The 14104-nt window shown below is 46.2% G+C and overlaps 1 protein-coding gene across 1 annotated transcript; it reads left to right on the plus strand.

Annotated features, from left to right (window-relative positions):
• The first annotated feature begins 8194 nt into the window (after positions 1–8194).
• PAQR9 (progestin and adipoQ receptor family member 9) lies at positions 8195–13822 on the plus strand. The gene is given in 3 exon segments (XM_030576602.1): positions 8195–8315; positions 8318–8565; positions 8568–13822. Coding segments are annotated over 3 exon segments (1539 nt in total). The 3' UTR covers positions 9738–13822.
• The last annotated feature ends 282 nt before the right edge of the window (positions 13823–14104 follow it).

Genomic DNA, 14104 nt, shown 5'->3' on the forward strand with positions numbered 1-14104 from the left:
TAGGTTGCTGAGCAGTCCTGCAGGACAGAAGGAACCCTATCTCACTACTCAGGTTATTCACTGGGAACAGGATTTGGCCCCTATTCTCCAACTGGCAACATTTAGCAATTTGAAGTGCATCTCCCAACCATTAGTGTGAGTATCAACACACAAGGGTCAAGTCCTGCAGTCCTTACAATGGGTATGTCTACACTACGGGATTATTCCGATTTTATATAAACCGGTTTTGTAAAACAGATTATATAAAGTCGAGTGCATGCGGCCGCACTAAGCACATTAATTCAGCGGTGTGTGTCCATGTACCGAGGCTAGCGTCAATTTCCGGAGCGTTGCACTGTGGGTAGCTATCCTGTAGCTATCCCATAGTTCCCGCAGTCTCCCCCGCCCCTTGGAATTCTGGGTTGACAGCCCAGTGCCTGATGGGGAAAAAAACATTGTCGCGGGTGGTTCTGGTTACAGCCTCACCCCTCTCTCTGTGAAAGCAGCAGACAACCATTTCACGCCTTTTTTCCTGGGTGAACTGTACAAACGCCATAGCACAGCAAGCATGGACCCTGCTCAGATCAAGACCGCAATCGTGGACATTGTAAACACCTCGCACATTCTCTTGCAGTCTGTGCTAAACCAGGACCTGCAAAGCCAGGCGAGGAGGAGGTGGCTACGGCAGAGCGGCGACGAGAGTGATGAGGACATGGAAACAGAATTCTCTCAAACTGCGGGCCCCTGCGCTTTGGAGATCCTGCTGGTAATGGGGCAGGTTCTAGCCATTGAACACCGATTTCGAGCCCGGGAAACAAGCACAGACTGGTGGGACCGCATAGTTTTGCAGGTTTGGGACGATTCGCAGTGGCTGCAAAACTTTCACATGTGTAAGGGCACTTTCATGGAACTTTGTGACTTGCTTTCCCCTGCCCTGAAACGCCAGAATACCAAGATGAGAGCAGCCCTCACAGTTGAGAAGTGAGTGGCAATAGCCCTCTGGAAGCTTGCAACGCCTGACAGCTACCGGTCAGTCGGAAATCAATTTGGAGTGGGAAAATCTACTGTGGGGGCTGCTGTGATGCAAGTAGCCAAAGCAATCATTAAGCTGCTGCTACGAAAGGTTGTGACTCTGGGAAATGTGCAGGTCATAGTGGATGGCTTTGCTGCAATGGGATTCCCTAACTGTGGTGGGGCGATAGATGGAACCAATATCCCTATCTTGGCACTGGAGCACCAGGGCATCCAGTATGTAAATCGGAAGGGGTGCTGCAAGCACTGGTGGATCACAAGGGACGTTTCACCAACATCCATGTGGGATGGCCAGGAAGGGTTCATGATGCTCGCGTCTTCAGGAACACTACTCTGTTTAAACGGCTGCAGCAAGGGAATTACTTCCCAGACCAGAAAATAACAGTTGGGGATGTTGAAATGCCTGTAGTTATCCTGGGTGACCCAGCCTACCCCTTGATGCCATGGCTCATGAAGCCATACACAGGCAGCCTGGACAGTAGTCAGGAACTGTTCAACTACAGGCTGAGCAAGTGCAGAATGGTGGTAGAATGTGCATTTGACCATTTAAAGGCGCGCTGGCGCACATTACTCGCTCAGACCTCAGCCAAACCAATGTCCCCATTATTTTGCTGCTTGCTGTGTGCTCCACAATCTCTGTGAGAGTAAGGGGGAGACCTTTATGGCAGAGTGGGAGGCTGAGGCAAATCAGCTGGCTGCTGATTACACGCAGCCAGACACCAGGGCGATTAGAAGAGCACACCACAAAGCGGTGCGCATCAGAGAAGCTTTGAAAACGAGTTTCATCATGGGCCAGGGTACGGTGTGACTATTATGTTTGTTTCCCCTTGATGAACCTCACTCCTTGATTGACCCATTCCCTGTAAGCAACCCACCCTTCCCCTTCGATTACAGCTGGCTTAAGGAAATAAAGTCACTATCGTTTAAAAATCATGTATTCTTTATTAAAAAAGTCATTATAAAAAGAGGGAGACAACTGACAAGGTAGCCTGGGTGTGGTTTGGGAGGAGGATAGGAGGGAAGGAAAAGGCCACTAAAAAAATTTCAAAGTAATGACAGCCTTTTGGTTGGGCTGTCCATGGGGGTGGAGTGGGCGGGTGCACAAAGCCTTCCCCCACATGTTCTTACACGTCTGGGTGAGGAAGATATGGAACATGGTGAGGGGTGAAGGTGGTTATACAAGGGCTGCAGCAGCAATCTGTGACCCTGCTGCTGTTCCTGAAGCTCCCCCATACCTCGGAGGATGTCAGTTTGATCATGCAGCAGCCCCAGCGTTGCATCCCGCCACCACTGATCTTCCTGCCACCACCTATCATCTCGAGCGTCCCTCCTCTCCTCACGTTCGTCCCTCCTCTCCTCACGTTGGTCCCTCCTGTCCTCATGTTCACTGGCATCTTTCCTGTAATTTGCTACCTCGTCCTTCCACTCATTCAGATGAGCTCTTTCATTGCGGGTCACTTCCATGATTTCCAAGAACATTTCATCTCACGTCTTTTTTTTTCCACCGCCTTATCTGAGATAGCCTTCGGGATGAAGTAGGGAGGCTTGAAAAATTTGCAGCTGCATGAGGGAGGGAAAAAAGGGAGAGAAGTATTTTAAAAGATACATTTTACAAGACAATGCTTATGCTATTTCACAGTGAACAACACTATTCACCTTACATAGCACATGTAATTTCACTACAAAGTCGCATTTTGCATCTTAATATTGAGTGCCTGCAGCTCTCGTGTTAGAGATCTCACAGATGCATGTCCGGGCAGTAGAATTCAGCTTGCATGCAGCCATGGTAAGCCATTGTCTTTCGGCTTCTGCAGCCTTCATATACATAGTACCAAGCAAATCCCGTTCAGTGCTGCTTCTTTCCTGTTAACATGCAGCAGCAGAAACCACCCCCCCATCCAATTCTCTGGGATGATCGCTTTACCCCTACCCCCACCGCGGGGCTGGTATCATGGAAAATCACTGCTAATCACCCCCCTTCCCCCTCCCCACTGCGTGGCTGGTAGCAAGGAAGATCCCTGCTAGCCAAACACGAAAAAGCTCAGTGCCATTCCCCCCCTCCCCTCCCCACCCCCCCCACCTGGCTACCTGCAAGGAAGGATTTCTTTTAAGCAACAGGCAAAGCCCAGTAGGAATTGCCATCTCTGTCCCCTTAATTAAATTCCTGAATTTCAACCAGGTTACCATGAACAATATCACTCTCCTGAGGATAACACAGCGAGATAAAAAAAGGATGTTGCTTGAATGCCAGCAATCACTGGGACCATATGCAGCTAGGCTTTGTCATGCAATGATACCAGACTACTTGCTACATGCATGGCGTGGTCAAGTGTCCTACCATGGTGGATGGAATAAGGCTGCCTTGCCCAGAAACCTTCTGCAAAGGCTTTTGGAGTACCTCCAGGAGAGCTTCATGGAGATGTCCCTGGAGGATTTCCGCTCCATCCCAAGACATGTTAACAAACTTTTCCAATAACTGTACTGGCCGCGAATGCATCCCAAGTCTCAGGGCAAATCAATCATTAAAAAACGCTTGCTTTTAAATCATGTTTTATATTTACAAAGGTACACTCACCAGAGGTCGCTTCCATGGCTTCATTGTCTGGGCTAGTGGCTAGGGAGGGCTGGGAGGGTAATTCAGTCTGGGTGAGAAAAAGCTCCTGGCTGTTAGGGAGAACGGAGTGCTGTGTGCTCTCTGCAAGCTCGTCCTCCTCTTCCTCATCTTCCCCCGTCCACAGAATCCTCAGCCATAGCTGAGATTACCACCCCCACTTCGGAATCCACGGAGAGGGGTGAGGTAGTGGTGGCAGACCCCTCTAGAATTGCATGCAGCTCAGCATAGAAGTGGCATGTTTTCGGCCCTGCCCCGGACCTTCCATTTGCTTCTTTGGTTTTCTGGTAGGCTTGTCTGAGCTCCTTAACTTTCACTATGCACTGCACTGAGTCCCTGGTATGGCCTTTCTCCAGCATGGCCTTGGAAATTTTTTCAAATGTTTTTTCATTTCGTCTTTTGGAACGGAGTTCTGTTAGCACAGAATCCTCTCCCCATATAGCGATCAGATCCAGTATCTCCCATGCGGTCCATGCTGGAGCTCTTTTTCGATTCTCAGGAGACTGCACTGTTACCTGTGCTGATGAGCTCTGCGTGGTCACCTGTGCTGGTGAGCTCTCCACGCTGGGCAAACAGGAAATGAAATTCAAAAGTTCACGGGGCTTTTCCTGTCTACCTGGCCAGTGCATCTGAGTTTAGATTGCTGTCCAGAGCGGTCACAGTGGTGCACTGTGGGATACCGCCCAGAGGCCAATACCGTTGATTTGTGGCTACACTAACCCTAATCTGGTATGGTAATTCCAATTTCAGTGCTCCTCCTCTCGTCGGGGAGGAGTACAGAAACCGGTTTAAAGAGCCCTTTATATCGATATAAAGGGCCTCATTGTGTGGACGGGTGCAGCGTTAAATCAGTTTAACGCTGCTAAAATCGGTTTAAACGCAAAGTGTAGACCAGGCCTATGACTTGTCTTCAGGGAGAGTTTTCTTTACTATGGACTATGGGTCTGGAACCTATGTGTGCACTTTCAGCATCTATTTGAAAGTGTGAATATTCAAAACCAGCAAGAACAGGTTACACAGAACCCTTCCCACGTGTTGGCCAGGGCTTCCCTTCCATCCCCACAAACCCACTAAGGTTTATTGTGGCTGTTATTTGTGCTCCTGAACTACTCTCACTATGAAGTTGATTTAGCCACACATGCATGCATAGCACAGCCTTCCTTAGCCACACACTTTACAAGCAGAAGGTCCAGTTCTGCCACTCTAAATGTGGACAAGAAGTATTCTCCTCTGGGAGGAATGAATTGGGCTCATTATTAGTTAGGGTGACAGAACTGGGTCCTAGAGCAAGAAAGCGCATACAAAGTCTACTGCCATTTTCAAAGACTTATAGCTCAGTCAAAACAAACTGAATTTCATCATAATATTTGTCCTGAGAGTAGGCTATTTCCCCATCACATTTCTACCCCCAGCCATTCTGATGAACTATTCAAAAAAACCACTACAAGATTTTTAATTTTTTTAGATGGCAAAAAGTATATTTTTTCTAGTCTGCTTGCAGACATAATTAATCCAACCATTCTGATCAAACTTTAAAAAGAAAAAATAAACTTCAGGCACAGACCAAACCTGGAAAAACTCAACTCAAAAGATGAAATGGTCAGAAACTTAAAAGCTCCCGAATGCAAGGGATTAGAATGAAAGCTATCATGCAACCTTAATTATTTCAGTCATTTCCACTCCCTTTATACTATCTGTTTTTTCTAAGCTTGAACTAAAAAATGGACTTTAGGTGCAAGTGACATCTTGGAACATCCATGGTCCAAGAGACCCATGTTCACATTTTATTCGTGTCATAATAAAAATTTGTTATAAAGATATTACTGGCTCTAATTAGTGACACCAGATAAAACTGAAAATTATGCAAGAATTCCAGTCTATCCAGTCTGAAAGGAACTCTGGGCAGGGTATCTGGAGGCAAGTTATCCTGGTTCCTAAATTAAATCATTTTGTGTACTGATTTAATATGAAAGATGATAATCACTGCACTGTAAAATTACCTGTCAGGATATCTGTTTAAGGAGTTGATATGGACATGACAACTGATAAGAGCTCATATGAAACAGTAACCAAATTATCAAAATGATGCATGTTTGTATGATTAAACATCAGCACAGATGTTTTCTCAGGAAAAAAAGAACCTACCTTCTACCTACCTAAGTATATTGCCTGCTGAGAAAGGTGTGTGGGATTCCCCTATGCCACACCAAGGAGGTGTGCACAGACAGACTGCTATCAGACTCTTGGAAAGGTACAAGTAGAGTATGACCCTGCATCCCTTAGTACCCACAACTCCTATAGAAGTAACATCTCTGTGCAGTGCAAGATTGAGTCCTTAATCTCCTTTCAATTTTCAGTTTACACAGATTCAATCAGACTGTTATAAGTGATATTTTTGTGATGTATTAGCTAAATAAGTCCCCAGGAGGATGGTAAATTCATTATTCCTTTTGGGAGAATAAAATAGAGCTGAGGAGGTTGTGAAGGCTAAGACTATAACAGCATTTAAAAGAGAACTGGATAAATTCATGGAGGTTAAGTCCATTTCTGGCTAGTAGCCAGAATGGGTAAGGAATGGTGTCCCTAGACTCTGTTTGTCAGAGGGTGGAGATGGATGGCAGGACAGAGATTACTTGATCACTACCTGTTAGGTTCACTCCCTCCTGGCATTGACCACTGTCAGTAGACAGGATACTGGGCTAGATGGACCTTTGGTCTGACCCAGTATGGCTGTTCTTATGTTTTTATGTTCTTATGTAGAGGTTGGAAAAATTTGGAGGACAGGATTAGAGTTCAAAAAGACTTTGACAAATCCGAGAATTGCTCTGAAACTAACAAGATGAAATTCAATAAAAACAAGTGTAAAATACAAGGAAAAATCAAATGCAAAACTACAAAATGGAGAATAAAAGGCTAGGGGATAGTACTCCTGAAAAGGATCTGGGGTTTATAGTGAATCACAGATTGAATATGAGTCAACAATGTGGGCAGCCGTGAAAAAGGCTAATACAATTCTGTGTGTATTAACAGGAGTGTAAGACACAGGAGAGAACTGTCCAGCTCTATTCTGCACTAATGAGGCCTCAGCTGGAGCACTGTATTCAATACTGCGTGCTACAGTTTAGGAAAGATGTGGACTAACTGGGAAGAGTCCAGAGGACAGCAACAAAAATGATAAAGGTCTCTTTCTCTAAGGCTATAATATATAACTAAAATATTGTTGTATGTACAGTAAATAAGGTTTTTAAAATGTTTAAGAAGCTTCATTTAAAATTAAATTAAAATGCAGAACCCCAGACCAGTGGCCAGGACCCAGGCAGTGTGAGTGCCACTGAAAATCAGTTTGCGTGCCGCCTTGGGCACACATGCCATAGGTTGCCTACCCCTGGGTTAAAACAATTGGGCATGTTGAGTTTGGAGAAAAGAAGACCTGAAGACTACGGGAGGGACCTGACATATGTTAAGAGATTATATAAAAAGGACTATGACTATACATGATTATAATGTAGCAAAGTTGTTCTCTATGTATTACAATGTGATAAAGACTTTATTTTAGAATGGTCTACAGTTGCCAAGTGTTTTTGAAAGATTTGTTTAAATTACAAACAAAAAGAGGAAACAGGAGAAGAGCAAAGAACATCCTATCCATTTGATCACTACCTGAGCCTGCAGCCCCTTTCCAAACTTTCTGTATTGTCTTATATTTACTATCTCTTAGTGTAGTTACATGCTTATGGTGCATTTTTCTCTGTATCACTTTTTATATTCTGATTATGTAACTGTACCAATTACATAACTGAACGGTTGATAAATGTAGGATTTATCTAAGGATTAACACAGAGCCTCTGCTGTCAAGCCCATTGTAGATTCTTACTGTCAGCCAGCATGCAGAAAGCTGCTGTTCACATTACATACCATAAGTACAGTAAATATACTCTTCCTAGGCACGTGGAATAAAGATTTCTCCGCAAGTCTTTTACATAGATTGGTGTCCTTTGCGTAGTACGTCACCAAAAGAAAACATGGCACATTGACATATTCATTGAAACATAGGGTGTAAAGATCAAACGAATTAAAGTTTAACCGGTTACCTCGCCTAGGGAAGGGGGAGGGAGGTCTTTGTTTTGTTTGGTCAGCGATTCCCGATTTTGGCATTGCTGACTCTTCTCTCCCAGTGGGCTCCTGCTCTCAGGGATTCTTACGCGTCTGATCTGATGCATTTACTGTGACTGCATTTATCACACTGAAATGTGTAAGGTTTTTTAATGTTCCGCTTCTGTCTGACAATACAATGGTGTGCCCCTCTCAAAGCACCTATTGTGTATTTCTCCCCAAACAGCCTGCCCCTTAACCTCCCCTCCCCAAAGTGGCCGCTGTGTGAATTTCCTAGAAGGAGGCGAGAGGGAGCCGCACGAAGCTGCGGGCTGAGCGAGGGAAAGAGCCCGTGATGACAGTGACATGCAAACCACAGCACCGCGGAGAGGAGTGGAAAATTCATCCCCCGGCTGACAATGTATCGGGTGTTCAGAGAGGGGGGCGGAGTAGGCGCACTGTCCCAGGCCTTACAAATCAATGGCTCCACCGCCCGAGCCGGCAGAGAGCGCCGCCTGCGCTCGCAGCGCATCAATCATTAGCCGGCGCGGCGGAGGAGGCGGGCACAGAGCAGAAGCCGGCATCCAGTTCTGCCGCGGGGGCCACTCGGGGCCCCAAGCCGGGCAGGGTCTCGGTCTCCTCCAGCGGCAGGGGCTGAATTACCGCGAGGGTGGGCTCCTCTGCAGGAGGAGCCGCCGCCGCGCGTCGGCTGGGGCGATGCTGCCGCTGCTGCAATGAGTGATGCTGGCGGGGGGCGGAGGAGGAGAAGCAGAAATCCACTGCAATTCCTCCTCCGGCGGCAGCGGGGAAAGCGGCTTTTCCTTCGCCGGATCACATCGCCAGCCCCGCTCCGGCTCCGCGGCTCCGGGGCCCCAAAGGCGCCCTCTCCTGCCCCCACCGCCACCCCCGCAGAGGAGCAGCGCCGCGGCGGGCCGAGGGGGCTGGGGAGGGGGGCAGCATGCCTGGAGGCCGGGCAGCAAAGGACCAGGCGCCTCCCCCTCCTCCCTCTGCCCCCCTGCTGCGCTGGGACGAGGTGCCCGATGACTTCGTGGAGTGCTTCATCCTGTCGGGCTACCGGCGGCTGCACTGCAGCGCCCAGGAGTGCCTGGCCTCGGTGCTGCAGCCCACCAACGAGACGCTCAACTTCTGGACCCACTTCATCCCCCTGCTGCTCTTCCTGAGCAAGTTCTGCCGGCTCTTCTTCCTGAGCGGGGCCGGCGAGCTGCCCTTCCACCACCCGCTCCTGCTGCCCCTCTGGTGCTACGCCTCGGGCGTCCTGCTCACGTTTGCCATGAGCTGCACGGCCCATGTGTTCAGCTGCCTCTCGCTGCGCCTGCGTGCCGCCTTCTTCTACCTGGACTACGCCTCCATCAGCTACTACGGCTTCGCCAGCACCGTGGCTTATTCCTACTACCTGCTGCCCGGCCTGCGCCTGCTGGACGCGCGGGCCATGAGCCGCTACCTGCAGCAGCGCCTGGGCTGGCAGCTGGACTGCAGCCTCCCCATCGCCCTCTACAGCGCCCTGGTGCTGCCGGTGGCCTTCGTGCTGGCCGTCACCTGCACCGTGGCGTGCTGCAAGAGCCGCTCCGAGTGGTGCGCCTACCCCTTCGCCATCCGGACCTTCGTCTTCGCCATGCCCCTCAGCATGGCCTGCCCCATCATGCTGGAGAGCTTCCTCTTCGACCTGCGCGGGCAGAACCCCACCCTCTTCCTCTACTTCTACAGGCGCTACTTCTGGCTCCTGGTGGCCGCCTTCTTCAACATCAGCAAGATCCCCGAGAGGATCCAGCCGGAGTTGTTTGACATCATCGGGCATAGCCACCAACTCTTCCACATCTTCACCTTCCTCAGCATCTATGACCAGATGTACTATCTAGAAGAAGGGCTGCTGCAGTTCCTCAAATCCCCACCTGCCTCCCCTACCTTCCTAGGCACCATCGGATATATGCTGCTCTTAATGCTTTGCCTGGGAATGGTCATAAGGAAATTTTTGAACGTTGCAGATCTCTGCAAACAGGACTAGGCGGCCAGGTATATTTATTCCTATTGTGATTCCTGTTCCTATTCTTTTTAGAAGATGCTGCAAAATTTAAGTTAAAGGTACAAAGGAACCTGGTACCTTTCTATTGAAAGTGGTTGTTTCCTCTTGTCAATCACTGAACTGCTAGAATACTACTATTACTTTTAAAACTACTAGGTTCCCAAGGGAAGAAATCAAGCACTATTGTTTATAACTATTCCTACATTGTTGTTTAGGACACAAGGTGAAACCACTTAGTATTACTGTTTAATCTGCTAGAAAAAAATGCATGAACTGTGAAAGCCCCTTTACTAACTCCAGACTGTTGAGGAGGTTGTTTAGGACACAAGGTGAAACCATTTAGCACTACTGTTAAATCTGCTAGAAAAAAGAATGCATGAACTGTGAAGTCCCCTTTACTAACTCTAGACCATTTAGGATATTATTTAAATCAGCAATATATGCACCCGCACCAGGATTAGACACACAGATTCTTAATCAAGTCCAGTGTGGAATTCCTTAGCAGATTATGCACTGAAGTTCTTCTTCTGTGCTACTGTAATAGCCCTTTGAGGTCACAGGCAGTGGAACTGGATTTTAAATGCAAACAAGCTGACTGCTGTCCATAGTCCCTCACCCTCCCCAGTGTTGTGTTATAGCTGTTGTGGCAACTAAGCTACAGTTAAGATTTTAGAGAGAAAGATAAAAAACAACTGCAAACTATTAGGGAGCTATAATTTGATCAAGGAATTTTGTTCATATTTTGTGACTGAAGCTTGAATGGTTGGTATTGTCATTCCAAGGCAAAACAGAAATACAGAGCCAGATTCTTCACTGGTGTAAATTGTCACAGTTCCACTGAAGCCATTGTACCAGCAGAGGATCAAGCCCAGAGAACCAAAACCTAATTCCCTACTCACACAAAGCTCCCATTGACTTCAATAGGAGGTTTGTGGAGCAGAGAACATGATTTCACCCAAAGGCCCTAATCCAACATCTGATTTATTTTTTAAAATTATGAAGTATATTGACCTGATTTCTGCTTCCCCTCTTCTTCTGCTCTTTAGTTACTTGGGGCCAGATTCTGTCACCTTTAGATTACTGTAGAATAAGATACTACTGAATGTGCATAGGAACTACTGAACGACTTATAGGAGGCAGAATCTGGCTCTAGATAAGTACTCAGTTTTATATTTTGACATCCTTCCCCTGCTGCTTCATAATTCCATTTACCTCTGTGACAGATGGACATTTTAAAGCCCTACCTAAGTGGCTGTGCTGTTGATGTTTCATAGGACAGAAGTTTTAGTTGGGTGACTCTTCCAGTTTACAGGTTAACAACACCATACCCATGAACAGATTTTTTAAAAAATACAAATGTGCAGTGTCTTTGCACAGTAACCTAGGTATTATCAGCAAAGAGATGACTTAATTATTAACAACATACTACTGATACGAATAAAGATTTTGTAGATTATAAATGGACTGGGTTTTTAACAGAAATATTTTAAAGTTATATGAATGGACAAACAACAAGCATGCAATAATATAATACAAGGAAATTACGGTCAAAGTTCAGGTGGCAAACTACTTGTTATGCTCCATTTTTAAAATGTATGATGTTGCTCCTTACTGGAACTCTAGTCTTATATTGCACAATAACTTAACTATTTTTTATACAGGGCAGATTCATCTCTACCTGTGGAAATACGTTTCTGCCTATAAATTTGTTTTCAGATATGATGCATCAAGCCTCAATTAAGTATTTGGGGCCCAATCTTGTAGTCCTGATTTAGGAAAAAACTCCCATTGTCATCAATCGGTGTTGTGGTTGAGTTGGGATTGCAGGATCAGGCCCTTAATTTGAGGTTAGAGTCTTCACACAAACATGATTTTGAAGGCTGAATGCATCAGTGACTGTCATATATAGAGGAAGCTCCTGTGATGGTTCTCAAGGTATCCAGGACAGAGTCACCTTGTTATCCTCCTGCCTCCAGAGAGAGGGAAACTTGCTTGTGCTTAACTGGGTGTCAGCTCCTTGACACTACCAGCCTGTTAGCCACACAAGCACTTTCTTCTGGGCAATCCCAGTCCTTACTTTAACTTGCAGGTTAACAATAGGTGCAGCCCAGTCCCCAAACCCTTTGAAGTGTTCTCTTGTAATGTCCAGCCACGTATCCACTAAACTCTCACAGAAATACCAGGTCTTCTGTCCCAAAGAGAACAGTGTACACACCAGTTTATATGATTCAACACAGGATCAACACCTTGCTTAATACCACAGCACTGAGATATATTTATAGTGAAAAACAACTATAAGTTTATTATCAAAGATTCAAGAGATAGTGAGTAAGGGTAATGGAAACACAAAGGTTACATATAAAACAAAATCGTAACACTTTCTAGAAACTAAACTCAACTACTGTGTTAGCCTCCTTGTCAAATGAAGTTTCTGACCCAAAGCCTTTTTCAACATCTTCAATGAAGGCTGGTTGTGATCCCATTTTCATTAATGTAAACACACTGCCCATTTACTGCCTAAATGCAGGATGGTGGGGTACGTACACTCTTCCCCAAATACGGTCCATCAAACCTTTGAAGTATATCTGAAGATTAGTTTCTCTTCCCCCTGCTGTGTTTCTGTTAGTTTCTTCCTGAAATCCTTATAATCCTTCATTTACATTCATCTTAGATAGGTGATGGAAGACCCACTGTGAATGAGACCATACTTAATTTACATTTCAACAGAGAATACGTAAATAAATATCCCTTGTCTTACAGAAAACCTGTATCCACCCTTGCTGTGACACAGACTCTAAGAACGTATTTTCAGTATACATGCAGAACTGCTTACACAGTATTTGTACATACATTTCACAACAATGACAATGAGTAGTGTGACCCAGGTTTTCGTTTAAGACCTCACGTAACATTCTTTGGTGAACCAGAATGTACATACCAGAATCAGGATAATATTGTAAACCCCGCCCCCGCCTTGCCAGTTGGCATTGAGGAGGTCTTGGGTCACTCCAAACACCACCACTCTCATAGCACGGGGAGATTTTCAAAGACACAAAAAGCCTTTAGATGCTCCACTTCCACTGAAAGTCAATGGAAGTGGAGCATTTAATCTCCCATTTATGCCTTTGCACATATTCCCCAGAATGCTTATCACTAGGGTCCTTTATGCCTGAGCAGAAGTAGGTGTTTCCAGCGTGACTATCATTAAGAACCCTTGGTCCAATGACTTCTCCCACTCTTTTCAGATAGGACTCAGTTGGCAGTCTTTGTGCACCCAAAATTTTCACTGAGTTCAGAGAGAGTTTCAGTCTGGCAAGGAAGATTATGCCTCTCTTGAGTTAGGGCTGCTTGAATCCATAGATAAATTCTCCTCTTCACTGCCTACTTCTGGGGTTGTTTAAGGCAGAGAATGCATCCTTCCCTATTCCATAACATTAATCTGGTGATTATTGAGGCATGTTGGAGCCCAATGAGATGGATGACTCAAGAGGTGGATAATAGAAGAAAAAGGTGGCCCACTTCACCTTCTTTCCCTACATATTTTTTACAGTATTGTAATTTTGGTTTTATCAAGCGACAGTATTTAATAGGATATGGCCCAACACAAATATATCACATTCATTCTTTTTCAGCGCTGGGGCTGCTATCACATGACTTGTGGAAGAGCCACTTGTGGAGTCATGAAGCATGTGACTAAACTGTGTAAATCCGTGGCTCCCAAATGTTATCCATGAGTATTTATTGATGGTTTGTAGCGAGCAGGCTGGTCCCATGTGCCTGTCTCCTCGTTTCCAGCTGCTAAACTGAAGTAAAAGATGCTAAAAGACATTAAACACTTTCCTGATATTACTTATCCATGTAAATGATTATATTTGCCCCAGTGGTGTTACTCAATTGCCAGTAATATAGGAGGTGGTCTGCACAGTAGTCAGTAGGAGGGAAGATTGTCTCAAGGACCAATCTCTCCATTAAGATGTGGTTCACACTGAAAAGTTTTGAAAATCCTTTAGATAAACATAGGGGCGGCTCTATATATTTTGCTGCCCCAAGCATGGCAGTCAGGCAGCTTTCGGTGGCATGCCTGTGAGAGGTCCGCTGGTAATGCGGATTGAGCAGCATGCCTGCGGGAGGTCTGCCGGTCCCGCGCCTTTGGCGTACCCTCCGCCGAATTGCCGCCGAAACTGCAGGACTGGTGGACCTCCCACAGGCATGCTGCCGAAGACAGCCTGACGGCCATCCTCACAGCAACCTGCAGGCCACCCCCCGCGGTTTGCGACCCCAGGTACTGATTGGTGCCTGGAGCCATCCCTGGATAAACAAATACAGAGTCAACTCCTGCAGCTGCACCA

The sequence above is a fragment of the Gopherus evgoodei genome, chromosome 9 (genome assembly GCF_007399415.2).
Source record: "Gopherus evgoodei ecotype Sinaloan lineage chromosome 9, rGopEvg1_v1.p, whole genome shotgun sequence".
NCBI classification, from domain to species: Eukaryota; Metazoa; Chordata; order Testudines; family Testudinidae; genus Gopherus; species Gopherus evgoodei.